General features: G+C 43.2%; 2 protein-coding genes across 5 annotated transcripts; one reads left to right on the forward strand and one right to left on the reverse strand.

The window, feature by feature from the left end:
• Positions 1 to 10,008: 10,008 nt before the first annotated feature.
• LOC115369615 (uncharacterized) lies at positions 10,009 to 20,306 on the forward strand. The gene is made up of 14 exons (XM_030066245.1): positions 10,009 to 10,104; positions 11,991 to 12,323; positions 13,059 to 13,367; positions 13,943 to 14,224; positions 14,317 to 14,473; positions 15,035 to 15,204; positions 15,388 to 15,669; positions 15,811 to 16,128; positions 16,355 to 16,639; positions 16,829 to 16,991; positions 17,814 to 17,974; positions 18,090 to 18,165; positions 19,612 to 19,639; positions 19,789 to 20,306. Exons 1-14 carry the CDS (start codon positions 10,038 to 10,040, stop codon positions 19,936 to 19,938), a joined length of 2,781 nt encoding a protein of 926 aa, XP_029922105.1. The 5' UTR covers positions 10,009 to 10,037; the 3' UTR covers positions 19,939 to 20,306.
• Positions 20,307 to 20,831: 525 nt separating this feature from the next.
• rrp8 (ribosomal RNA processing 8) lies at positions 20,832 to 25,761 on the reverse strand. 4 transcript variants are annotated; one of them, XM_030066867.1, is made up of 8 exons: positions 25,597 to 25,761; positions 25,265 to 25,379; positions 24,888 to 25,158; positions 23,902 to 24,808; positions 22,489 to 22,618; positions 22,288 to 22,394; positions 22,103 to 22,199; positions 20,832 to 21,479 (listed from the first exon to the last, which is right to left on the reverse strand). In XM_030066867.1, the coding sequence occupies exons 2-8, from the start codon at positions 25,364 to 25,366 to the stop codon at positions 21,366 to 21,368; spliced, it is 1,728 nt and encodes a 575-aa protein (XP_029922727.1). In that variant the 5' UTR covers positions 25,367 to 25,379; positions 25,597 to 25,761; the 3' UTR covers positions 20,832 to 21,365. The 4 variants fall into 4 exon arrangements, with proteins under 4 accessions (XP_029922727.1, XP_029922730.1, XP_029922729.1 ...); XM_030066870.1 differs by having other exon boundaries at positions 25,265 to 25,438; XM_030066869.1 differs by having other exon boundaries at positions 25,265 to 25,459.
• Between the last annotated feature and the right edge of the window lie 298 nt (positions 25,762 to 26,059).

Below are 26,059 nucleotides of genomic sequence, written 5' to 3' on the forward strand. Positions count from 1 at the left end.
TATTCCCATATATAGAACAGATGCTAATCTGCCCTTCCTTCTGTCCCAAACACTTTGCATTGAACATTTTTTTTCCCTCTTTGTGTGACAATCGTTAACCGGTTGACTCCGAAGAGAGAGGCACTTTTGACTTAATTAAACACAACCACGATCATATACATAAGTGGGGATGACAAAAGCAAATACAGACAAAGGAGGAGAGAAACACTATTGTTCCAGCACAACACAGAAGTGTGTTGCCGGAGAGGGGAGGATGAGGTTAAGCACAACTCACGTCAAATCGAATAAATTACTTTCAGCAGAAACGGAGGGGGGGTTGCAGGAGGCCCAATTAGGAGCTTTTAAAGTCGAACAGCGTGAAGTCTTAATTACTGAGGCTTAACACTGGCCGGTGCAGTATTCACGCTGTGACGGTCAGGAGTTGGAGACTGCTGCCCCTGCAGCTAAGAGGAAGGAGGGAAGACTAGTCTGCCTCTCGGTTTGGAGACTCAAAACAAAACACAACATTTACACCGCATTTGCCAGCCTGCAGGGGGAAAATGAAGCTTGATTACTTTCACAGTGTTGTTAGGGAAATGCAGGTATGGCACCATCCTGGTCTTGGCTCGGCTCGGTGTTAGTATGAGATGAATATTCCAATAAATGATGCTTCTTCACCTCATCCCTCCCGTCAGGTTGAACCTTTATGCGCACTTGGGTTTATTGGCGGTAATGATCCCAAGTTGCTCCCCGCTGACCAATCACATGTTAGCGCTTGCTGTTCCGAGTAAGGAGGGAAAATTACTTGGAAGAAGACCAGAGGTGGTGAGAGGCTCCAGTTGCATTAGCGCAGGGTGTGATGGTGTGAATGAGAATAAGGATACGCGCGCTGAACCTTGACCTTTACCTCCTCCTGCGCTGTCAGGCTTTACGTGTGCCTGTGCCGCTGCAGTCTGACTTCACTGATTTTGATGGAAGGTGCACACATATACTTCATCGTGACCATTAATTATAGCAGATGAGTTGATTCCTCTGGTGGTATGTCTACAAAAGATATCGGAGTTGCAAGGAAACATGATTTGAACCTAAAAAAGGTCCATATTAAAACACACTGTCATTTTTTTCTCTTCCCAATTAGCTTCATATCTGACTGTCTCCTGTGGTGAAATCAGGAAAAAAAATCACGGGGCAGTTCATTTTGGCTCTGATCAGAGTTTGGACTCATTATGAATGCACCCCTGGCTGTGCTACCTGGAGAGGTCACGAAACAGTGCTCCTGCAGCCATGAGGAGTGAGGATCGGGGTTCTGCGAACAGTGACGATGCACTTTCATTTCAGCCAGCTAGTAATCCCACAATGCAATAAAACTGTCTAGCCCCTGAGTCTGGCTCCAGTCGGACCAACTTTATTGACAAAAATGCTGCAGCCCCCATCCCCCAATATTATTAAGTGGAATGTAAACCTGAAAATAGACATTTAGTGCCTTTTCTGCAAAATTGTGGATGCCATTATACGGCTATTGGGCAAGAGTGAGTCACTAATTATATAGGGGAGCGAGTCCTATGTGTTATAATGAGGGACTGCGTCCCAACCCGACCAAGACACCATAATTTCGTCACCAGGGACAGAGGTCACTGCAGTCTGCTCAGGCTGTGTTTACGTTGGCGAGGGAGTTACAGCTTTGTGCTGAAGTATGTCTCTCAGTTTAGACATTATCTCAGATTTGGTTTGGTTTACTTTTTAAAACAGATATGTGGACGATGTGTTTTCCATCCTCTGCTGTTTTACAAACGGTGTTTCCTAGGGATCAAATCCTCGCTGTCACTGGCGACTGCTCCTTCGGATTTAGTCAGAGATGTCAGAATAAACTGCTGTGCACAAATGACTTCTTTGAAAACATTTTTATTTCTGCTGTTCCTCTGATGTTTTTTTAATTTCCTACTTCTGGAGAAGCTTTAAATGTAAAATCCATCCTTCTTTTTTCCATGCCAGCTTCTTCTTCTTATTCACAGGGGGCTGGAGCCTGCCCCAGCATGCACTGGGCACAAGGCAGGGAAACACCCTGGATCGATCACCAGTCTAAATGTAACTAATCCTTTATATAAAACTAAAGAAAGTTCACGCTTTTAGTCTCTGGCAGTGTGACGGAGTGTATTTTACCTTTCTGCGATGAAAATGTTAAACCAAATGATGATTCCAGTTTCTTGAAAAACATATCCATTTTATACGCCCTCACTGAAACCAAGCTCTCTGTTACTAACCTCACTTCCCATATCCAATATTAATTTTGCATGTGAGCTTTTGAGTTCAATTGACCCTCTCCCCGTCATGCACCAAATCTAATTACAGGCAAGTACAGAGTGTCTTGTAAAACAACTAAGGGAAGTTTAACCTTTTGAAAAGCTCCAGAGGTTGTTTCAGCTGAGTTTTTCCTTCCATCTTGACACTGTATAATTTATCCTGCGAGTATCGATTTCATATTGGACTCATAGATGAGGTTTGGGCGACTGTGCACGTCCCACTGTTTGTCTCTGATGTGGTGCCAAACCTTGCAGTTGGTGACATTTTGTCTGCCGTTCGGGACAGGATTCAGGTGAGTCAGTCTACTGCGTCTCGACCGCAGATCTGTTTACATAAAAGCATTTTCTGTTTGTAACATCTATCTACGTAACCCCGACTGAACACTCTCTGTCTGCGACACAAAGTTTAAAAAGTGCAGCTGCGCATAAATAAAGCATTACAACAGCTAGACATGATAAAGACAGTGATTCTGCTACCAGGAATTTCTGGCAAAGTCTCCCTCACAACTTCATGATACAAAATAAAGAAAGTCTGTGCAGTACGTTACTGTAGAAACTGTAGAAAACGTGTGTTCAAATGGACTTTACACTCCTTGGTAAACACATGGTACAAATTACTGCATGTCATTAATTTTGGCTTATGAAAAGGATCAATTGGCCTTTCAACTTTACAGCTCCACTAAGAGCCACAATCTTTTTCAAAAGAGGACATAAATTTGACTTTTTGTGCCTATCCTTGATGATTTTTTTTTAATACTAACTCACTAACTTGAGTGCTGCTGACAAAATAAGAAAAGGAGAAATAACATAAAAGTAAGTTACTGTAGAAAATAACGCACAGTATGATTTTAAAACTTGTGTTAAACTAGTTGAAGTGAACTTTACACGATACAGTAAACGCATGGCACAAACCACTGCTGGTCGTTAACTTTGGCCCATTAGAGGAATCAGTTGGCCTTTCAAGAGTGATTCAGGAAAATGGGATTTACCGCCTCGGGCTTTTCGGAATGAGGATGTGGGACTATAACGCCGGATAAATGCCTTTCATACAGACATCAGCACCATAATCACCGGACATTAACTCAGGGTCAGCAAAGGCACGTCTTGGCCGGGAAAAAAAAAAAAAAAAAAAAAAAGACTCCCTGCCTGGCAGTGTTTGAACTGATATTGATATTGATCAGGCCTGGCAGAAGTGATCACCTAACCTGCCTCTCTGGATGTTGTTGTCATTGTGTTGAAACTTGTGTTGATATGGGCAGACCCACCGTACAGCGTGCTGCAGGAATGCTCTGGTTGAACGGTCATTGCATACACAACAGGCGCCACGGGGATTTCTGCGGGCCCCCGGCACCTCTGCTTAGTCTTGGCCTGTGGAGGAGGACTGGACCATCACTGCTCCTGCTGGCTACCAAGCTGATTGAATCATCATAAGCAAGGCCTTTGAAATATTCATACCTAATGCATGCTCAGCTGATTTAGGGACTAATTTAGTTTCATTACGATCTGATCAATAACTGTAAGATTGTTGACCTAAGACACTAAGAGCGAGGCTTAGGCAATAACACAGGTGACAGAGCACTTTAGGAAATGGACAGACCTCTCTGACAGCAGGAAACAGGGATGGGAGAGGCATCAGTGTTGTTTGCTGCTTGTTTGTGTATCACAAAAGAAACCAAATGTCTGTCCTCACTCATCAAGGGTGTTTTGTATCTGTTAAAAAAAAAAATGCAGGTTAAATTAGTTTTCATAGTCACACACTGTTTGGGAACGGTCACATAAGGTTTAGGTTTAGGTTTAAGTTTATTTAATCATCATCACAGTATCAATAAAATAATACATCAACAAAATCATACATCCACAAAGTAAAAACATCAGTTGCACTGTTATGGTGATCAAAAGGAATAGGCTGAAGCTAAAGCTTATAGGAGCCTATCCTATGTACGTACCCTTAGTTAGGTTACTAAGGCTATAAGACTCAACAAATACAGTACATTACTCAGGCCGAACAAACAGCAAAAAGAAAGAGAAGGGAAAAAAAGGAACAAAGAAAAATACAAAGAGCTTGACAATAATGGATCTACCTAAATTCCTTAAGCATCTTCTACATCTCATATTTTGTCACTGATCCATCCGTCAGTCCTGCCTACAGGTGGCAGCCATGAGTTTTGCTATTTTTTGAAAGCACAGGCTTGTTGCCATGACTTAGTGCTCTGTTACATCTGACAGTATGCAGCACATTGTAAAGTAAAGAGCTGAGTGGACTCATTACGCTTCATCTACAAATGTGGGCCGCACAGTGAGTGAGAATTGAGCGGCTTCTCCTCAGTTTGGTAGCTGATGGGGAGGAGAATGTAACAAGAAGCTCTCCATCACCGCAGTGTCAGTGTGTGTATGTGTGTGAGCGTCACCTCTCCCCTCCCTCGGACAGCCCGGATGAAAGATGGCTTGAAGTAGCACGACTAAGAAGGGACATTTAGGTATGATTCAGGACTATAAAACTGTATTGATTTGCTACTCGCTTTCCTGCACAAGTCCCTGCCTGGCCGCCGCTGGAGTAATTTGTCCCCCAGGTCTAAGGTTGCATGTGAATTTTCTGTTGTGTCAGCTGAGTTTAATGCGGGGCTCGCTTGAGAGGAGGTGGAACTCTAATTATCCCACACTGTTTTAATTAAGAGCTTGCTGTCAAGGAAAGCAGCATCTTTAACTCATTTATTGCTTCTGGCAGCAGACATCTTCAAATGGCAATATGCAATAATTCAGGCTCCGCAACCGACTGTGTCTCTTTACCATGACAGTGCTGAGACAGTAAATTATGACAGAAAATAAAAGTTTGACTTTACTGTTATTTAAAAGCAATTTGAGATTTCTTTTTAATGTTTTATGACCCTCTGCTTAACTGTGACTACTACATAAATGTATGTTATGTATGTGTGTGTGCGTGTGTGTAACCCTACTCAAGCAGTCAGGTCAATAAACAGATTATTATTTACAATGACTTCCAAGACAGGGTTAACATAGGCCTTATTCTTGAAAGTTAACAGATTTGAAAAAATAAAATAAGGCTTCAAAAGGTTTTAGATAACCTTGAAAGTACATAGATTTTTTTAAAAAATTTATTTATATTTATAGTACCCAGATTAATCAATTCAGCTAAACTCATTGGGCCTGTCTCTGTCCTTGTACCAACACTTCACATCCTGAGGAAAATCCTGTGATGGAGATGTGTGTTGGCACAGCAACAGTTGAATTTCACCTTAGATAAACCTTGGAATTCATCGTCATATCTTTGAGTTTGCTGTCTACGTGAGCGTATTGACCCACTAACCACTTGCCGACATGAGTTTCTAAGGTGTGGCCCCTGTTTGCAACATCGACACATCCCTTTGTGGTTTGCGCATCGAAAGATGCAAAAGCCTCAAATGTTTACTCCCTTGTTGTTAAAGGTCACGAACGAAATTAAAAGTAAACACAGGCTTTGTGAATGCATTAGCACGGTGGCAGAGGAAGACCAAGACTTTCAGCAAGAGGACATGACATCAGCTGTTGGATGTAGCTCAGAGAGGCCACCATTTCTGATGCCTGGGGGCTTGTAGAGGTGGCGCTGGCCCACGCTCACAGCCGGCCTGGAAGAGCCCTGCCGTGGAGGATGCCAGGAGTGGTGCCAGGTCTGGTGGGCTGCACCTTACATCTCACAGGCCTTGCCATAGCTCAGCAAGTCCAATACAACCGGTGCACAAACCAGAAACCATCTGCTGTCCACTCCACTAACATTCTCACTTGATACTCTGCCAGCAGCCCTCGAACGCTCCTCATCCTCACACCATCCTCCAAAGCCTTGTGCGAGAGCCCGGTCCCTGCTGCATCGGCTGGCAGGACGCTGCGCCTTTTCCCCATGGTTACCTCACTGATTTTATACACAAAGGGTTTCATTTCAAAACGCTATATATCCATTTTGGAAACATCGGGCAATATCTGAGAAAAACATAAATGACTCTATTATTTATTTATAGCAAATGTCAGAAGATGACTCCTAACTTCCTCCTAATGTGCTTCACTTTCATGCCAGCAGCCAGTGTGGGAGAGCGGGTGGCATATTTTTTTTTTTTTTTTTTTTTTTTAACGGTAGCTGTTCCACTTTGGAACCAAATTCTTCCTATATTTTTTTCTTTTATAAACAAAAGTCTATGCTTGCTTGAATTGTATTTCAAAGCAGGACCATTTATCACAGCCGTGGTTTATCCACCACCACTTACTCTAATGACCAGATCAGACGGCAGCATTTGCCACTCCACTCTTTGAAAGTGTTTGAGTAATTTCCATCAACTAAATAACCATTAAGCACTCAGCATACCAGCTCAACCGGTTCCAGTACAGAAATGGCTCATGAGCCGAACATGATGCGTCATCTCGAATACTGGGGCATCAGTCAAGAACAAAAGACTGACCAGAGAAAGTATGACTCATAGAGTGCTTAGAGAAAACGTCTGAACTTCCACTATGACTTACTTCTTTGCGATGAAAGTTTTCTTTGTAAAGTTGTTTTTCTTTCTTTTTATCTCACAGAACGAGGCCCTCAGCTCTGCACCCTTGCAGCAGCGCAGTCAGTCCAAGTTCACAACCGTCCTCACAGCCTCTTCTGTCTTGAGCTATGAATGTTCGACACAACACTGCAACTTTCAGCCCTTAGTTTTTGTGGGTGGCCAGAAACCTTCCTTCAAGTAGCACTGACTCCCTAAAAGCAGCATTTTTTTTTTTTTTTTGGTTAACATTTTCTTTGTCTACAACATCCACGATGCATACTGTATTTATTATAAGAACCCTGTTTCAGTATGACTCACCATAGTATTGTATTGCATGGCCCTCCTAGTACAATAAAATGATCCATGCATTAAATGTTAGGCTTTTATATGCCTTCAAAATGCACGGGAAAAGAACTGTGTTGTCATTTTTGTTCTTTTTACAGTTCTACTGTTGAGTGATCGATCTTAAAACAAGGAGACATCAGACTTTAAAAGGTCATCACACAAACTCTGATAGATAGACTTGCCATAAACAGTCACATGATGCAGGCAATGATTCAGTCTGAGCTGTATGTGCAGTTTTTTATGAGGGCTTGTATAATGCATCAGTAATCATTATTTCTTCTTTTGGGCACGGCCATAAGGTATTATGAGTGAATTATAATTCCTTATGAGTGCCCTTATGATGTACCGTAGCTAAGCAGGTCAAAGAAAGTATTACTTTCCAAATGCAAATTATAGGAAATTGATACCTCTTTTTTCCATTTCTCTCCCATTTGTCTCCCAGACCGTGGGAGTGAACATGTTTCATCTTATAGAGATTTTTTTTTCTTTTTTTTCTTTTTTTTTTTGCAGCAGCAGGGCAGGCCTTCTTCCAACCAAAACTTTCTGTCACAAAATGGCAACAACAACCTTTTAAAAAAGTGAGTGAGGTTAGATAACCTTATCCTTAAAGAAATGCTCTCCACATCTATCCCTGTGAAAGAAGTGCATGCTCATTTTCTGTTATTTCCCCTCTGCGACCAGTGCCAGAAGTGTCATGAGTTGATTTTGGTGCTTCAGTTTGCTGGTAGCGCATCAATCAAATTTTTATGTCAATGTGGAATCTATGCAAGCGCCTCGCCTCTGCAGCCCGGAGGGTTCGGTGATAATTCTGCTCTAAATGAGGAACAGCAGGCGGAGATGGCGGAGACGATCAGAGACTTTCCTCTTTGTGACGAGAAAGACGATAAGGTTCTTTCCATAGCCTTAAGTAGGTTAACACAGCCGTCCACATGCAGGCGAGTTTCTGTGCCGTGCCCTGCACAATTTGTCACGTGGCTAATTACTAACCACCTTTTCCAGCCTCTTTTCCAGATATCTGCGTGTCTATTCAGCGTATGATAAAGAGAAAGACAGTGAAGAGAAAGGGAAGCCAAGTGGACATCTGCAAAATTCAAAAATACTTCACCCCTGAGTGTTAATGCTTTAAAATACATTAGCTTTCAGACAGTAGGCACACCTCAATTTTAAATGGAAATGAGTGCAGGGTAGGGAGCAGACTGTTCCCCGAGCTCCACTCCACCGCCACCTCCACCTCTGCCTAACTTTAGCAATCCCACTTCAGGTAATTTAATTAACTGGAAAAACAGCCCCAAGCTTCATGTTCATGTGATTATACATATTCCGTGAGGGTTTTAGACGATAGAGTTAACTTTGTGTCAAGTGTTCGCCCTAAAAAGCAAATGTTGCATGTAATTAACTTAATAGTCTGAACTGTGTTTTACCTTCCGGAGATATGATCATCTGCAGCAACCAAACGGTAGAGTCCATAAGAGGAGAGCAGACTGGAAGTAATAAGGTCTTAATCTTCCTTAGATCTTGTGGAGCAAACCGCTCTCAAGTCTCCCTGCAGTGTGGAGGCTAGGTTTGTTTTACTGGTCTGTAAGATGTGAACAGTGTCTGAACATGATATATCCTGCTTATGCTTCCACACACATCTATTGTTTCTATACAGCAGACAATGTAACCTAATCAGCAAGTAACCAAGATAAGGTACTGACTATCAGTCTATGTCGTGTTTGTGTGTGTGATGTGTGTGATAGAAAAAGAGAGAAATCATGAGGTCAAAAGAGAAGTAAAATACGGTTTTATGTTGCTCATATGTTTTTAAAAAACATCCTAAATTGCAACACCTTTCCATGGGCTAGACAACTTCCCACGCTGTCAGTTTTATCTCTCAAGAGTCAAAAAGCCGTTGGAACCCACACACCATAGTGCTGACGGCTTTTTTTTTTTTGTCAAGTCATTTCATTTTCTGTCATGCCACACAATCACACACACACACACACACACACACACACACACACACACACACACACACACACACACACAGTGGCCTCTATGACTTAATGCAAAAGTTGATGAACTGCAACAGGAAGTCGAAGATGGAAGCCTCTCAGAGATCCAGCTCAAACGATAACGCTGTGCCATGCCACTGCAAAAGCAGAAAGACCCTTTTCTTCCCCCCTCTCTCATCCTCATCCTGTCATCATTTGTTTCCGTTTGCAGCTGCGGGGTGTTACACAGACCAATTGTGTTCAGCAAATAAGTCTAACTGAGAAAGAGCAGGGCTACAAAGTGAATTAGGAGGAATACTAGGCTGTAAAGCAATGCCCAGAAGAGAGCGGTTTGCCAAACAGCAGGGCATGAGCAGCAGCGCGCTGGCTTGCAGACGGGCAGTCTCGACGGGCCCCTGCAAGGATGGGTTTGGTTTGAATGATGCATGGCCTCAACACCTCCCGAGGCACACTGCTATATGAGGTGGCTGAGTGACTGAGCAGACACATCCTGCAGGACGGCTTTCAGCTGAGAAAATGCCTCTCGACTCGTGAGAAGTGAAAATACTGATAGACATGCAAATATACAATAATACAGAAGCTCGACTGCTTCTTCACAAAGCAAAAAGGAGAAGCAGTATAGAACAAATCCGTTGTACATATATGTGTGTGTTTGTGACCGTGTATGCGTAGCCATAGGGGTTTACACACACATGGGTGGCAACCACATGTGCATGCATGAAAGTGCGTGCGTATATGCGCACAAACGTGGTCAAAGTCAGCTGGAGAGGGTGTGTACCTCTAACCTAAACCACAGAATACGCGCGCACACACACACACTTTGACACACACTTTAAAGTACCCTTGCAGCAAGACATATGGTAGTTTGATTCAACTCTATTTCATTCAGTGACACCATCATGGGATGCTCAAGGCTGTTGATCTTGGGTTTTGTCCTAAATGTTGCTCACTGCTTGGAAACTCTGGGTAAGTCTGCAGAATTACAATCCATCTGTGAGTGTCTGCTGTTTATGGGCTTATTTTATTAGCCCTTTAGGTCTTGTTTAACCTGTGGCATTTATACTAAACAGTGGTGCAATGGTTTTCCTAACTGATTAGTCTAATTATTAACGCTCCCAGGTAATAAAACCACATGGTGAACACATATTAAGTATTGTGAATGCATCTTGAATAATACCATAAACACACTGACAGGCATGAGCAGCAGCTAATAATGTAACACATTTTTTTTTTTGCTGGCATGTTTGTGTTATTACTTTGGCTCTTTGTCCAGTATTATTGAGCAGTAGTGTCACCTCTTAAAACTGATTTAGTTGCTTCACAGTCTTTTAACGGTAATATATTACTTTCAAGGTTGTGCTTTTTTTTTATTGTGCCTGGGAAAACCCTCTGCAACCAACTCTTATTTCCTGCTTTCTACAGTTTGAGGTTGAAAATGAGATATATGCCCGCAACGTCTTTGTTTTTGGTGGAGAATCTGTGCGACTTCAACTTTGAGATGACAGTTTTATGTTTGACAACCTGCAACTGATGACAGAAATTAGGATTTTTTTTTTTTTTTTTTTTTTTAAAGATGTGAGATGAATGTGTTCACCACAACCCGGTCTATTCTGAATGAATTGCTTTGTGTTGCAAGAACTCCAGTGTGGGAGATGAATATTTCTGTGATTACTTTCTTTGTATCTTTAAGGTGTGGCTCTTCCATGGTCGACTAATTTTTACTTTGGCAATAATTTGCAAGGGTAAATCCATTTGTTTTTTTTTTTTTTTGGATTAAGAACCCTCTCGAAATAATTGACTGATACAGCATATTTATTTCTCCTTCTCCATCCCTCTTAAGTGGTTTTGGAAACTCTCCACACTGTTTCCATGTGTTCTGTTACATAGCAAGACCAGCAGCATAAAGGTGTTATTAACTTGGATGCTGTTTGATGTAAACAGTCTGCTTTCATAAATTAGACTGGCTGTTAGCTGGCTGTATGTGCCACGCTTTTTCCACTCTACGCTGAATGACTGTAAGCTGTCACCTTTTTGCTCATTATGTGGTTCAAACTACTTCAAAGTTCACTTTTCTCAGTTTCAACTTGCTGATGGAGCAAATTGTGTCCTTACGTGGCCCTCGATGAAGACAGCAGAGGAAGCGGGATGAAAGAGACTTTATATGCAACAGAGTCTGCACACTGTCCTTCTCTAAGTGGCAAAGACTGTCAGCTTCTCTTAAATGTCCTTTGCTCTGAAACCTCCCCTAATCGTGCCTGATTTCTCAACAGTGGAAAGGGAACAGGTCACTGGTGTCTGGGTTTGGATCAGGGCGCAACTTCTGGACTGTTTTCATTTCATTACCATAATGGAGTCCTCTATTAAATAAATTCTGGAGGGACAAGGCCACATTTGTCAAGTGTCATTATGTGCATAAAATCCATCCTGTCTTCAGCCCTTTGAGTAGCGGGGTGACACTGCATATTTTACTTGTGGTTGCATTTTACTTCTATATCATTTTCAGGCTTGCAGCACCGCTCGGTGCTCAGTGCTCAGTGCTCAGTGACTCGCGCTGCCATGTAACTCATGGTAAAACCACAACAGAGCACTTTTCTATCGAGTACACAATGCCTCATCCATCTCATCTCTCTGCTGGTGAAACACAATAGGAGTCACTGAAACCCCCTTCACAGCCACACCAAAACACGTTCATCACCATCTATCCATCATCTGGCAAACAGAAGCACTCTTTTTTTCTTCTTTTTTTTTTCAGTTTTAGCAGTGTTTACAGAATCTGTGAACTTACGACCCCCCATTTATCAGACTAGGCCCATTTGAAAAACCCTACAACACTGTGCTGTTCTGTGTCACAGATGCAGGTGAAGAGGCAGAGGTTGAGACAGTACGCAGCATCACAGCGCTCCTGGGAGATGAAGTGTATCTGAGCTGTATATATCTGGGTGAGAATGAAATCTCGGGTGCCCACTGGAAACGCCAGAGCAATTCTAAAAAGAAGATGATGAGACTGGCGGGATTTAACGGGGACCGGCCGTACAGCTTTGACCCCAACTTCTCCGAGCCAGCTTCTCGTACCAACCTCACATGTAAGGTGAACATATCCAGCGTGGAGGCGGAGGGAGAATACACCTGTGTGTTCGATTCAGATGAGTACGAGATCATTGGCAAGACGACTGTCACTGTAGTAGGTAAGCCAATGTGAGTGATGTGATACAAGAGGCATAGGAAAGCTGCTGCCTAATTTAAAAGCAGATTTATGAAAGGAAGAATCTGGTGATATATGCATATACTGTATATGAGTAACTTCATTCATTCATCATTGTTTCATCCATTCAATGTCCCTCACATGACGGAAACTGCCTATTCGGGACACTGCAATTAAAACTATACTTAAATTATGCTATATATTTTTGTTAATGCCCATTTTTGCTGCCTTTTTATCAAATGGTTTAAACCGACCAGTGCCCAGACTGTGCTTTGTGATCTGTGGAAACTAAATCAGAGAACTATGACGCTGTGCCGGTCTAGACATCTCACACATCACCTGTGAATCTTGACAGAACTTGAAGGGATGGTGCAATTTGGCACCGTATTCTGTAAAATCTGGGCTCTGCAAAAACCACATTAAGTGGCCTTATGGAGGAGATACGCCTTACCCCCTTCTCCATAATTCAAAATGACATGTAATATGTTACACAAATCATGCTATCCTGTTAAATTACACTGATTGGCCAGTGGGGGAAACTATAATTTAAGGCCAAAATCTCAAACTTTTTAAAGACACAACTGTTACATCATCAATACGATTTTGATGACATTTGTAGGGACATTACATGTTGCTAATGATGCACTCAAGCCAGGCTGCATCCTCCCTGGCGGATGTTTACCTGCTCATGCATTCATTCATGTGTATGTTTACACAGCTCAACCTGATATTGAAACCCTGGTGAACGAAGAGACTTTCAATGGCACCCAATACCAATCTGTTTCCTGCTCTGCTGCCAACGGAAGACCCATGCCTCAGATCAGCTGGTTGGTCAACGGGCTTCCCCCCTCTGTTTATCCCTTTACGGTCGAGATGAGCGACACCGTTCACCCAAATGGCACTGCCACCATGAGGAGCGTCCTCCGCTTCCCAACCCACCTGCAGGACGAGGAGAGTGTCACCTGTGTGGTGCAACACCCGACCCTACCTGACCCCCAACTCACAACAGTGAGGGTGGCAACTTATGGTGAGCTCACACTCACAGTATGCAGCATGCTTATCATACCACAGTGACAAACCATGCATCACATTGCACGGTGCAGATGCATTCAAAATGAAGTTGCATCAAAGTTAGTGCAGTTTCCATCATTTTAATCATGCATAAGCCTCACTCCACCTTCCACCAGTGCCTATAAAGCATGTGTGTTGCTTATCATGTGGCCTGACTTTGACACAGCACCTCTAGGACACCACAACCTAAATGTATTGGAGAATAAACTCTGATTTCTGCAGAATCCCTGCACTGAAGCTTGTGGGTCTCTTAGTTTTGGTCTGACAGCAGCTGGGCCAGACATCTGCTCTCAGCTGCAGCCCAGCCAACAGATGGGACAGGTGATAAGCCTAAGTCAGCACTCTCCAAAACCCAGGCTGGAGCCCCTTATGCCCTGTGTTTAGCCGATATTCTGCTCATCCGGCTCCAGCTTCCTATTTAAGAGAAAACACCCTAAGCCACTACTTGCTATCTGACTTTTTAATTTGATGAAAAACAAAACCAAACAAAACATCAGATTTACTCGGATTGTCTTTCTTCCTTTTCCACAGTTGCTCCAAATGTGACCATCAAAGCAGAGCTGGTACAACAGGAGGAAGGGGAGTTCTGGGTGGTCTCTTGCATGGCATCTGGTGGGAGACCTGAGACTGACATTTCCTTGGTTCTGGCCACTGGAGAAGAGCTGCAGCAGGAAAATGACACAGACTCAGACATACAAACAAGCTCATACCACCTCCCTGCACAGGTGTATGAGGGGCAAAACGTCACCTGTGTTTTTGATCACCCCAAATTTACACACAAGGAGTCACGAGTGATTACACTGCCTTCCTTCTGTGAGTGTTACCATAGTGCAACATGGTGAAAAATGCTGTTGATTCTCAAGAGGCATACGTTAAAAAAAAGGGATGCACTTTTTCTTCTGCAGATTTGTCCAGAGTTCAGCTCTTTCATTCTGGGACTGGACACAGACGCGATGAGATCAGTGACATTGAGTCTTTGGAGCTGCAGGAAGGACAGAGTGATACCATTATTAACCTGGAAGCCGCTGGGAATGTGCCACGGTATTCTGTTTCTTGCAACAAGTAAGGAGAAGATGTTTAGATCACTTTTCTCATGCTGATTTCAATGAGCCGTGCAAATTTCATCAATCAGCAATACCGCTTTCAAAAAAGTAATATCATTACTACCACTCTTGTGAGCACGTAGATTTAAACAGCCTACATAATCTCTCTAAGGATGTGGTGAGAGGTTTGGTGGCAACAAACCACAAGTGGCAGACAGCAAGTACCCAGTTTAAACGTCCTTCCTGATCGAAATTATCATTTGTGAAGCCAAAAGACATAGTCAGTTCTTGAATTCACCCATGGTGATCATTTAATTGTTATATCAGTAATAATTACATCAGTTACAGCTTGGGCTATTTACACTCTACTGATGAAAACTTGAAAAAAGGAAACTAATCTATCAAAGAGTTGGTCCGACAATGAGCACTATGTGCACTCAACCATCAAATTATGTGCTTTTTGCATGTTTCTGTACTTGAGTCTAAAGGTTCCTCAAAGTAATCAGCCCTCTGCAATTTTGCATATTGCAACGTCCACTGAAACTTAAATTCCTGGTTGTTTGTTTGTGTTTCCTTCCAGAGATGGCGAGCGACTGCCTGAGGGTGTGGAGGTGGTGGGTAGTTCCCTCAGGGTTCAGGCTCCTTTGGAGTTTTACCATGGTGGCCTGTATGAATGTGTCCTCTCCTATCACACACACAGTGCGATGATTCAATTCAACATCACAGTTAAGCCTAAAGATATAGAGCCTGGTATGTGAAACTCTTTGTATATTTACTACGTCTAACTTGACTGCTGTTAAGAGACTGTCATCAGTAAGACTTGCCAAGTGGCCATAAAGTGTTTTATGAATTTGAACCTTCTGCATTATATCATTATATTATTTTGAATTATTGATGCTGAACCTTGTCTGCACCTCTTTCCGTCTCTGTCAGTTCCTCCCATGATAAGAGTTGATTTGCAGAGCGGAGCTGCACGCAGGGTCATCGAGTGCTTAGCAGCTGATGCTGTTCCTGCAGCCAACATGTCCTGGCTTCTACCGGAGGGTGTGTCTGGTGTCTCCTCATTCAATTTCACTTCTCATAATGGAAGCCACTCTGTCAGAGGAGTTTTACTCCTCCCTGCCTGCTCGCCTTGGGAACTCACTGTAGAATGTGTGATAAATCACCCTGCTTGGGAGAAGCCGGAGAACAGAAGCATAACCCTCCCCGTTTGCGGTATGTTCAACAAATCAAGCAATGAATAATTTTGCCTGAGTTATAGACATATCTTGCCACGTTAGCACAGCATAGATTTTAAACTTTTGCTCAAATGCAATCTGTCACATCCTGCAGTTTAACTCGTCTGTCCCCATGCAGCTCGCCCCAACATCACTGTAAGCTCCAGGGTTGAGTGGAGAGGAGGTGAAAGGCACTCAGTGGCAGAGTGTCGTGTGAACAGTGTTGCACCTGCAGCAACCATAACCTGGCATGTTGCAAACACTGACGGTGACAATACCACCAGTCATTTGCAGCCAACTGGAAGGATGTCTGTGGTGCAGGCCAGTGGCTTGGTGACGGCTCACAGCACGGTGCAGTTCCGCTCTTCTTTATATTCTGGTCAGAAGTTGACCTGTGTAGTGGAGCATCTGAGCCTGGAGGAGCCAGAGAAAAGGGAGATCTACATTCCTGTGTACAGTAAGTTATCTTCAGGCTTCCCAGCCTAGCTTTGCAGCTCTTTGAAATACTTTCCCCCACACCACCCTTTGTGTTTCTCCACTAAGCACTGGGTCACTGATTGTATGTCCATCTGCCTCTCCATTCTCCCATCTTTGTATTTCTGTCACACTCACACATAAACACAAAGACACACACAGACACACACACCTCTAACCCCCTTCCTCTCACCACTGGTCTCTTTCAGAAGCTGCAGTGCTGAATGTGTCTGTAGTGAGACAGCAGGACTCTCCTCTCTGGCTGGCAGTGTGTGAGTACAGAGGGGAGGGTGTCACGGCTAACCTTGCCTGGATCCTTCCTGAAAATACCACAGGCCAAAGCACACAGTTCTCCGAGTATGAAGGGCACACGGTGAAAACCAGGCTAACATATCAGTTTCCACTGGCCCGTCACGAGGGGCAGGCCCTGACCTGTGTGAATCGGAATCAACAAGGAAAAACGGAGAACAGGACGGTGGATGTCCCCATATACTGTAAGTGTAAGAGCATATCATCATCCACAGGAATCTTGATAACATAAATGAAAATAATTTACAACCGTCTTGTTTCGTTAAATGGTATTTTGTGCATTCAATTCAAGTTTAACAGGCTTAGTTCATTTGGAAGTTTGTACTGAAATATGGCATTTCACTTAACTGACCTGCACAGCTTTTCTCCCACAGATATTTCCTTTACGAGAGCCGGAGGCCATGCAGCTCCTCTCCAAAGTTACCGTCATGGCAAACACCTCATACACAAACTGGCTCTCAAGGAGAATCTTCCCCACCAGAAGTTGTTACTCCATGTCTATGGAAACGCGCCAGTGTACAACATCACTTGTCAAAGGTGCTCGAACTGCAATCTACCACCTTTTCCCCCCTTGGGACAGCATCAGTAAACATGGTGCACTGTGGAGCATCCTGTTGTCTCCTAATGTGCTTTTGTGACGGAGCCAATAAACTAGCAATTATCCTGAATGGGAAGCTAGACAGGGCCTCCTTCTCCTTCTTTTTCTTAAAGGAAAATTCCACCCTCAGCGACTCTGTGACGTTCAGGGCATTCCAGGAATTCGTTTGTGATTTTTAAAAAATACTGTAATTTATGCTTGCTTTATGCACTTCCCCTCATCTGTTACCTGCATCATCTATTTCTGCTTCATTTAGTGACTTCCCACATTTGCCAGAATGCCTTTCGACTGGCCCTAAAGACGGTGTCTGAGTGTGTTTCATTCACCAGTGGGATATAAACTAGTAGTGCAAAATAATAGCAATAGTTTTTCCAGTTCAGAAAAAGTGCAATTTGTACTCCATGTGCTCAAAAGACAACGTGTCATATGATCATATCGCATTTTGTTCAGAATACTGTCAAAGGGCAATTTGGTATCTCCATCTCTGTAATAGATCTCCAATAACCTTTTTGTAACAGTGATAAAATGCTTAGGATGGATTTTTCCTTTCAATGCAAATGTGCTAGTTTGCAACAGCATAAAACGTTTTGCACTATACGTTAAATTGTTGAAGAGCTATAGGTTACCTCCTGTGGCCTACAGTGAATCTCATGAACAATCAAAGCACATATTCATATTATCAACATAAACACTGTTTGTGGCATGATACAGGATAAAATTGAGATGAATTAAAAAGACTAATTCATTTAATTGTGTTCTAGGAGTGACGGCTCACTTGTCCCGATGGAGGGCACCGCAATGCTCTTCCACTCGAAGGTCACAAAGCGTGACGAGGGCATATACAAGTGCCATGTCTCCTTCTGTCATCACAAGGCTGCAGCCTACTTTCAAGTGGAAGTTGCCAGTTACGAGGAACAAATCTGTAAGTGCCAACCACTCCTGAGACATAATATCCTCCATATACTAATACAACAGGTCATGATATTGTGTGTGTGTGTGTGTGTGTGTGTGTGTGTGTGTGTGTGTGTGTGATGCAGGTACACTGGTGATCATCTGCATCTCTTCAGCCTCAGCCATCTTCCTCATCCTCCTCGTCATTCTCTGGGCGTTCTGGTGAGTTAAATGCCTCTGCAGGTGACAGGTGACAGGCTGCAGCTCGGCAGGTAACCTGCTGATGGTTAAATGAGGGCAAGGCAGCCGATGCCCTCTGAAATAAGACAAACAGGATGTCTAGAACGTTAACCCAACTCACCAAAACCAAAGAGCCATGCTATCACGCTCACAAACAGGAAGCAATGTGGCTGAGGCAGACAGGTGCCTCTGCCACCACAAGCCAGCCTGCAGACAGGTAGAATCTGTTCCCTCTGCCTTTGTGGTTCAAACAACAGATTTATTTTCCAATTTCCTGTCGTCTGTGTTTTCGAAGCAGTCTTTGCTTCGTTAGTGCCACGTTGCTGTGCATGAGCGATGATTTGAAACTCAAAAAAAAAGAGCTGACAGCCTGCAGTCATGGGCTATTTTTCACGGATCTAAATTAATGATTCGAGAGAAGAGACTGGGAAAATGTTTGAGCCTGAGACTTTCATCAGAGTCATTCTGTAAAAATACCCCATTACTCAAATCTGTAAAAAATATCCTGTGTGCATGGGCCTTCCTCTCTTGATTTTCAGATGTTTTGGTCGGTGCATCAGCTCAGAGCCCAGAGGTCTCCGTTATCTTGGGCAAAACTTTTAAAATCCACATCTGTTGAAGCTGTATCCATCATCAAATTGGATTTATTCATGAATTACAAAAAAAAAATCCACACATCCAACTTTCACCCCTGTTACTGTTGGACGTAACCACAGAATCAACTATCCTTTACGACTGATATGGGATACCTGCTTTTTACGGTGTCTCGTTCCAGAAGTTTCCACATTCCCACATTCCACGGCAAATCTAACTTCTCTCAAGTATGCATGTCAAGACCAGATCAGGCCTCGGTGTGCAGAGGCGGTGAATACGGGCACACTGCTCCCCACAATACAGTTTCACAGGCCGCTTCAATAGGCCTGCTTCTCTGGTCAGAACATTTGGTCAAGGTGCCATTGGTGGAGCGAGCCTCCGTCCCATTATCCCCTGTTCCAGTGGGAGGGTCCTGTCAGGCTAATTTGGGAAGGTCAGTCACACAGCATACAACAGCATACACTGAGAAAACATGACGCCCCAGGAGAAAAGCTATTTTGAGATTTGCGTCACCCCGCCAATGCGAGGAACACTTTTTGACAGGAGCGGGTCTTCATTGGCATGGTTAATGTCACTGGGGTCATAATGTATGAGGTGAGCTACTGCTTCTGACATCAGAGAGATCAATGAGGATGACTCGGGTCACCACTGTTCTCCATTGATATTCCTGTCGCATAATGCATCCACACTTGCAAGTTGAGTTGACACGGCCGATTGGATTAAGTCACAGTGCCACCTAAGGGTGCGGTTCAGTCCTACAACCCCAAACAACACAATGAATCACAGATTGGTCCTGTAATGAGTACAAACATCTGCTCTTATTTTGTCTTTCAGGGGAAAATGTGATCATGGGCAAACGAAGGTATGACTGAGCTCTTGCAAATATATTTTTTTTCCTTCAGTAATGTTCATTAATCTTGTTTCCACTGTTCAGACACCTTGCGATTTCTCACATCTCACCGACCGTCTTTTCTGTGTATTTTTCCTCTTTCTCTTGCACGAATAATTCAGAATGCGGAGTCCTCTTCAGCCTTGACATCTCTGATGCAGGACCCCTGCTCTCCTGAGCTGAAAAAGGCACCGGTGTCAGGAGGAGACAAACAGGAATATGCCCACCTGGTCAGTTACTCCATCGTACTTGATGTCAAGAGTACTGTCTGAAAAATGAAGTAAAACAAAATAAAAAAACCTGCACAGTGGGTAGCAAATCCACCTTTTATGTACATTGATCAAAGATTATAATTGAAAGCTTGGTAGCTCTTAGAAAACCGCTTTCTTCAGCATGTCAGCTTCTTTTTCGAGACTCGCACAGACAGGGCAGTGAAACTCAGTGATGAGAGATAAGAATTCCTGTTTATCTAGTTAAGCATCTATTCTTGTTTTTTTTTTGTTGTTGTTGTTTTTGTTTTTGTTTTTTGCTTAGTTATAGAATGGCATTAATGATAAATACACGTTGTTGCACTTTTTCATTTTACTTGAATTTTACATCCGTTGTGTAATTATGTGCATCCTGTTTCCAGGTAACATTTTATCAGGGATATTTTTTGTTATTGCATTAAAACTATGTGAACATCATTTTCTTTGAACTGAATTGACTTGATTTGTGCACATTAAACAAACTGACTTTGACATTTACTGCCTTTTTGCTGTTTTTTGCCTGCTTTTAGTGGCTCATGGTGTGAAAACAATGAAATTCGGTTAATGCGGTCCCACTAAGATGTCTACTTAAGACAGGGACTGAACTCCGGCCTGTTTCATCCAAGATTTGCTGCAGTGTTATTACACCCTCTTGTGGCAAACAGTTATACCCACAACGTGAAAAAGGTTTAACTTCTCATCAAGTCTGTTGGCTCATATTTTTGTAGTTTACTTTTTTTTTTTTTTTTTTTTTACCATCTATCTGCCTTTACAAATCTCCAGAGCTTTTGGTGGCCTGGCTATTTCCCTCACAAATATAAAGTAGTATCATCGATGTAAAGCAGTGTGCTCTATCAAAGCCACTGCAGTGCCACACCAAGGTATTAAATAGACACACCAAAGAGATTAGTTTCAGAAAAATATATATATTTTCCACCACCATCAATCTTTCAACATTAATTTTTAAATGCATATTTTTTTACATATGCAAAACATTTAAATATTTTTCTCTTAATGTAAAAAGGTATAGTAACAGTGGTCTGCAGCCCATTTGCCAAATAGAGCTGTGTGTATGTTTTCATTCCAGCCATATCAGTGGATTTTACTAATTAGCTCAACTTCACCCTGAGAGGAGGAGCTGATCACCGACATTAAGCTGAGCAGTGCTTTAGTGAAATGGATCTCTGTGCACACAAAGCTCTGAGTGACAACATGGCTGCAGACCACAGCGCTGCAACAGCTTTTAAAAACGATAATTCTGTTGAGAAAAAGGACATTACACAGGTTGGAAAACGCAGCGTCCCACTTTTATACTTCAAAAAATCGTGCAACTGCCGCCTTTAAAACAAACACCATGAACACAAGACGCAAAGTTCTTTTTACATTTTGATTTACAGGAGCAAATATGGCATCTACAGATATTTTGCAAATGAGGTCCTTTTAAGTTGTCTTCATCGTTTCTTATAAACACACGGCCTCAGCTGCAGGCCCGCTTTCTTTACGTTCTCTGGAGCATTTCCTGTCTTCACAAACTCAAAGGCGTAGAAATGACTGTTTTCTGTGTCCTAAAGAGGGGAAAAAAGAAAGAAATCAGAGGAAACAACCACAAAACACTCATCACACACAACCTTTGGCGAGGTTTACATGTAGCCTGCTGTTATGCATGCTCCACTTACCTGATCCTATTCATATGTTCTACATGCACTTTTGACACAGCTCATGTTTTCATGAATAAATCAGTTACAGCCACAAGCAAGTATGAAAAGTCGCAGCTGTGCCTCCCCTTTTAGGAAGGAACTCAATACTATGTTTTTATAGGCATCAAAATGTGCCCATAATGCTGTGCCAGCCTCAGTTTGAAATATGTTCCTCATGATTAGACTGTGAAATTAGATAGGTTGTTCCTCAGGTTTAGGTTATTTTTTTCTTCTGTTGTTTAAATTGTTCATATTTCTATTTTTTCTACATTCCTTGTTTATAGTGTTTATATTGCTTGCTGCTATTTATTATCTGTTTATACTGTTTATAATGTAAATTTGCTTCATATTTTGCTGTCCACTTTGCTGCTGTAATGCCTGAAATTTCCCCACTGTGGGACTAATAAAGGAATATCTTATCTTATGATGGTCACATGTGTTAGCTCATTCCAAAAATGACCGTTATCATCCCCCTATGTTGGCTGCCTTACCTTGGACACCATCTTGAATCCAAGACTCGCCAGTGCGGTCAGGAAACTCCGCACGTTGTCAAATCTGCTCGCCACTTCTGCTACTTTCAGGACCCCCCTACAGTAATGATGCATGGGAGTTATAATGACATGTATACACCCAAACGTTCAACATTAGTCCACAGAATCAGCATCAGATCTCTTACCCCATCACCAACACGCGGTTGGCCTCCACTAAAAAATCTGTCAGGTTGGTTCCCATGAGAGAGAGGCAGAAGACGGCGATGTGCACGGTGCCGTCATCCAGAGGGACCTGAGGAGGGAGCGAGGCAGGGTTTATGGCAAAAACACACAATAAATACACAGCAGTGAGCAGACACACACACACACACACCACACACACTTACGTTGGCCATGTCGCACACGGTGACGAGATCACAGGTAGGTGCCAGGTCAAAGCAGTGCACTTTGTTCTTGACGCTGCGGGCGATCTTGCAGTCTCCACAGCCGAAGTCTGCGACCACCTGAGTGACAGGCCTGAAACAAAGAAGAAATCAAACCTAAAGGAACAGTTCACCCCAAAACGAAAACACAGCCGTTATCTGTCCATCGCTTGCATTTATAATACAATGAAACACCGCCATTTAGCCTTGTGGTTCCATCTCAGCATTCCTCCAAACTATTAAAGTTAACTGTACCATAACTTTACAGCTATGAAAGCATTATTTTCTATATTTTTGAAGGATGGTGTATAAGCATACAGATGAGAAAACTGGTAAATATTGGACTTTTAGATCCACAGCGCTAATGTTAAAGCTACAAAATACCACTATCATAGCAGGATCATAGGTGCGTGCTGTTTGAGCAAATTCGATGGACATTTTATACTTTTTCATTTTTTTCTTTTTGAGCTGTAAATAGCTGCTGAAGTTTGACAGTGGGCTGACTTCCTGAATGCCTGGGGCTAACTGGTGTGTTTGGTGGCCATTCAAGCTTTAATGGAGTTACACTACTCACAAAAAGTTAGGGATATTCGGCTTTCGGGTGAAATTTCAGGATGAACCTAAAATGCATTATAACCTTTACAGGTGAACTTAATGTGACCTTCTGTAAACTTTTGAATGCACATGTCCAACTGTTCAGTGTTTCAGTACTTTTTGCACAAGTTGCTGTTCTCTAACAAGGAGTTTAACGGCAAAATTCACATCAGGTGTTTGATGCTCCAGCTCATCGAGGTCGTATCATTAGGGAACGGCTGCTGGAGACTGGGGTACCTCAAATGGAGTGGCCTGCACTTTCTCAGACCTGAATCCCATAGAAAACCTGTGGGATCAGCTGAGTCGCCGTGTAGAGGCTCGGAGCTCTGTACCCCAGAACCTCAATGTCCTGAGGGCCGCCCTTCAAGAAGAGTTGGATGCCATGCCTCAGCAGACAATAAGTCGACTTGTGAACAGCATGAGACGTCGTTGTCGAGCTGTAATTGATGCTCAAGGGCACATGACAAGTTATTGACACTGACATTTTTTGTTGTGGTATATCCACCACTGTTGTTGGCTTTTGTTTCAAGAAATTGTTTGAGATGAGGAAATCACCAGTGTATGCTTCTACTTAAATGCCCTACTTTCATGATATAATATCACTGTAGCGTGAACTTTTTACATTTTCCATAAATTTCACCCAAAAGCCAAATATCCCTAACTTTTTGTGAGTAGTGTATTTTGGGTGCCCTGTCCACTGAGAAACCTTAAAACAAAACAAAACAAAAAGGAACATTCCACTCAAAACATGAGCCACGAGCAGGACGCTGTGAAATATCTCACTTTTGGCGGATGTAGGAGATAATGGCATCGACCGGATTGGCGGGCCACCTCTGCACCTGTGCTGTGTAGCCCTTGTGGTAGACCCAGAACGCCTGCGGGTCCTGTGTGAACATGCGTCTGGCCTCCCTGCTGGTGGTGGTGTACAAAACCTCGTTGATGTAGCGGAAGCGGGCCGCCTCCAAGCGCTGCTCCATGCGACTCCTGAGGGATGAGGAGCGGTCTGCTGCTGAGGCTTCCTGAACCTCTTCCTCTTTGGGGATCTCCCTCACCTCGTCCTTCTGATTTGCGCCAGCCTCTTGTTTATTTGGCTCCTGGCTGTGGAGCAACCGCCGCAGCTTCGCTTTTTTGCGACTCTGCTCTTTGCTCACCTCCAGTCTGAGTTTTTTACCGGGCTCTGGGTGCTGCTGCTGCTGCTGCTCATCGCTTGTTCCCTGGCGTGCTTCACCTGCTTCCTCTTTTGCTCCATCACTTTTTTTACTGACATGTTGGTCTCCCTTCGTTTTATTCTCCTTTGTAACCGGTTGCTTAACTTCTCTGAGTGTTTCTTTGTCCAGTGTGGCTGATGTGTCACAAACTTCGACAAGTTTTCTTTTCTGTGGTTTACGTCCCTTCTCCTTTTTGTTGCTCAGGGCAGGCGCCTGGCGGGCTTGTGGTTCACTGTTGATGCCGTTGCTATTTGAATCAGCGCTTTGTTGATCTTTTTGGCTTTGTTTACGCGCAGTTTCGGCTTGATTTACTTCTCCCTCAGGTTCTTCGTGGCGGTATTTATTTTTACATTTCCTCTTGTTCTTCATCTTGTTTTTCCACTGTTTTCTGCTTAGTCGCTGTGTCTCTTCTCCTTCCACTGACGCTGATGTTGGAGTTTCTCCAGCTTCCGTCTTGTCTTTGTTTTTCACCTTTTGGGCCCCTACAGGATTAAGAAAAACAAGACATTAGAGGTGTTTTACGTGGTAGAAAAGTGAAGCTTCAACCATTTTGTCACTCACCAGATTTGTTGGCTTTCTTCTTCTTCTGTGTTACAGTTTTCTCCTCCTTGCTTTCAACATCTAAGTCACCATTTTGTGCCTCTTCCGCTGATATTTCCACCTGCTTTTGCCTCTTGCGTCTTTTCTTCTTCTTCTTAGTGTGCGATGAGGGCACGGCCTCTGCCTCTGCCTCACTGTCACTGTCCCGTGGAGGGGCATCGCTCCTCCAGTCAGGCACTGATCCCAGCGTCTGAAGGGTTCGCAACAGGCTCTTCTTCCCAACACCCTTGATCTGTTCAACGCAGAATAATCAGCCGTAAATCACAATAATTTAAAAGTGTGAAACGCCGGTTGCTTGCAGCAGATTAATGCATGCATGTGCAACAAATGAAACCTACCGTGACGCTGCTGTTGCTGGCCTTTTGAGCAGAGCTGAAAACAGTTTTAGTCAGAGCCTCAGCCTCAGGTTCATCACTCCAATCCTCATCCTCTATAAACATGTTGATCCAGGGACTGCGGGGAGCAGGAGCGACAGGCAGGTGTATTTAGACACAGCTGGGACACACACTTTCCTGAGGAAAAGGGATTCTGAGCTGTGCTGGTGAGGAATTAAAGAAAATTCAGAGCTAAATGACACGTAACTTCACGAGCTGAACGGTGCAGCTAATGCTAACCGGCTAGCCAGTTCACAGATTAAAGATCTAATCTGGAGCAAAACAAAGAGCTTCACCTGCAGCCTGCTGCTGTCGCTGTGAGGGGCTGTTTACTGCCGTGGCCGCTCCACTGGACTGTGGAGTTATATCAGTATTTTATTCAGAAAATCCAACCACGTTGGTTGACGGCGACTCCTTTTCACGTGCGCAAAGGAAGCAAAACAATACTACAGGCGCGGGTGAATGACGTAATGGCTGCCGAATACCTCTGGGAAACTGAGTTTTTCATGGTGATACACAGTAACTGCACCACTACCCAATATATCTCGAGAAGGCTGCAGTATATTTCTATGTACGTCTGAATCTGAATGTGAAAAATATCATGATAACCACCGGTCACCACCAGAGAGCATTAATAAATTGTTGAAAGTGCTGCAGATTGCACACCGTCTTGTGGGGATCAATAACAATTTGAAATGCAACCTAATTACTTTTGACTACTTTTACAATAGCTGCCTTCCAAACACATCCAAGTTGGCA

The sequence above is a fragment of the Myripristis murdjan genome, chromosome 13 (assembly GCF_902150065.1).
Source record: "Myripristis murdjan chromosome 13, fMyrMur1.1, whole genome shotgun sequence".
Taxonomy (NCBI): Eukaryota; Metazoa; Chordata; class Actinopteri; order Holocentriformes; family Holocentridae; genus Myripristis; species Myripristis murdjan.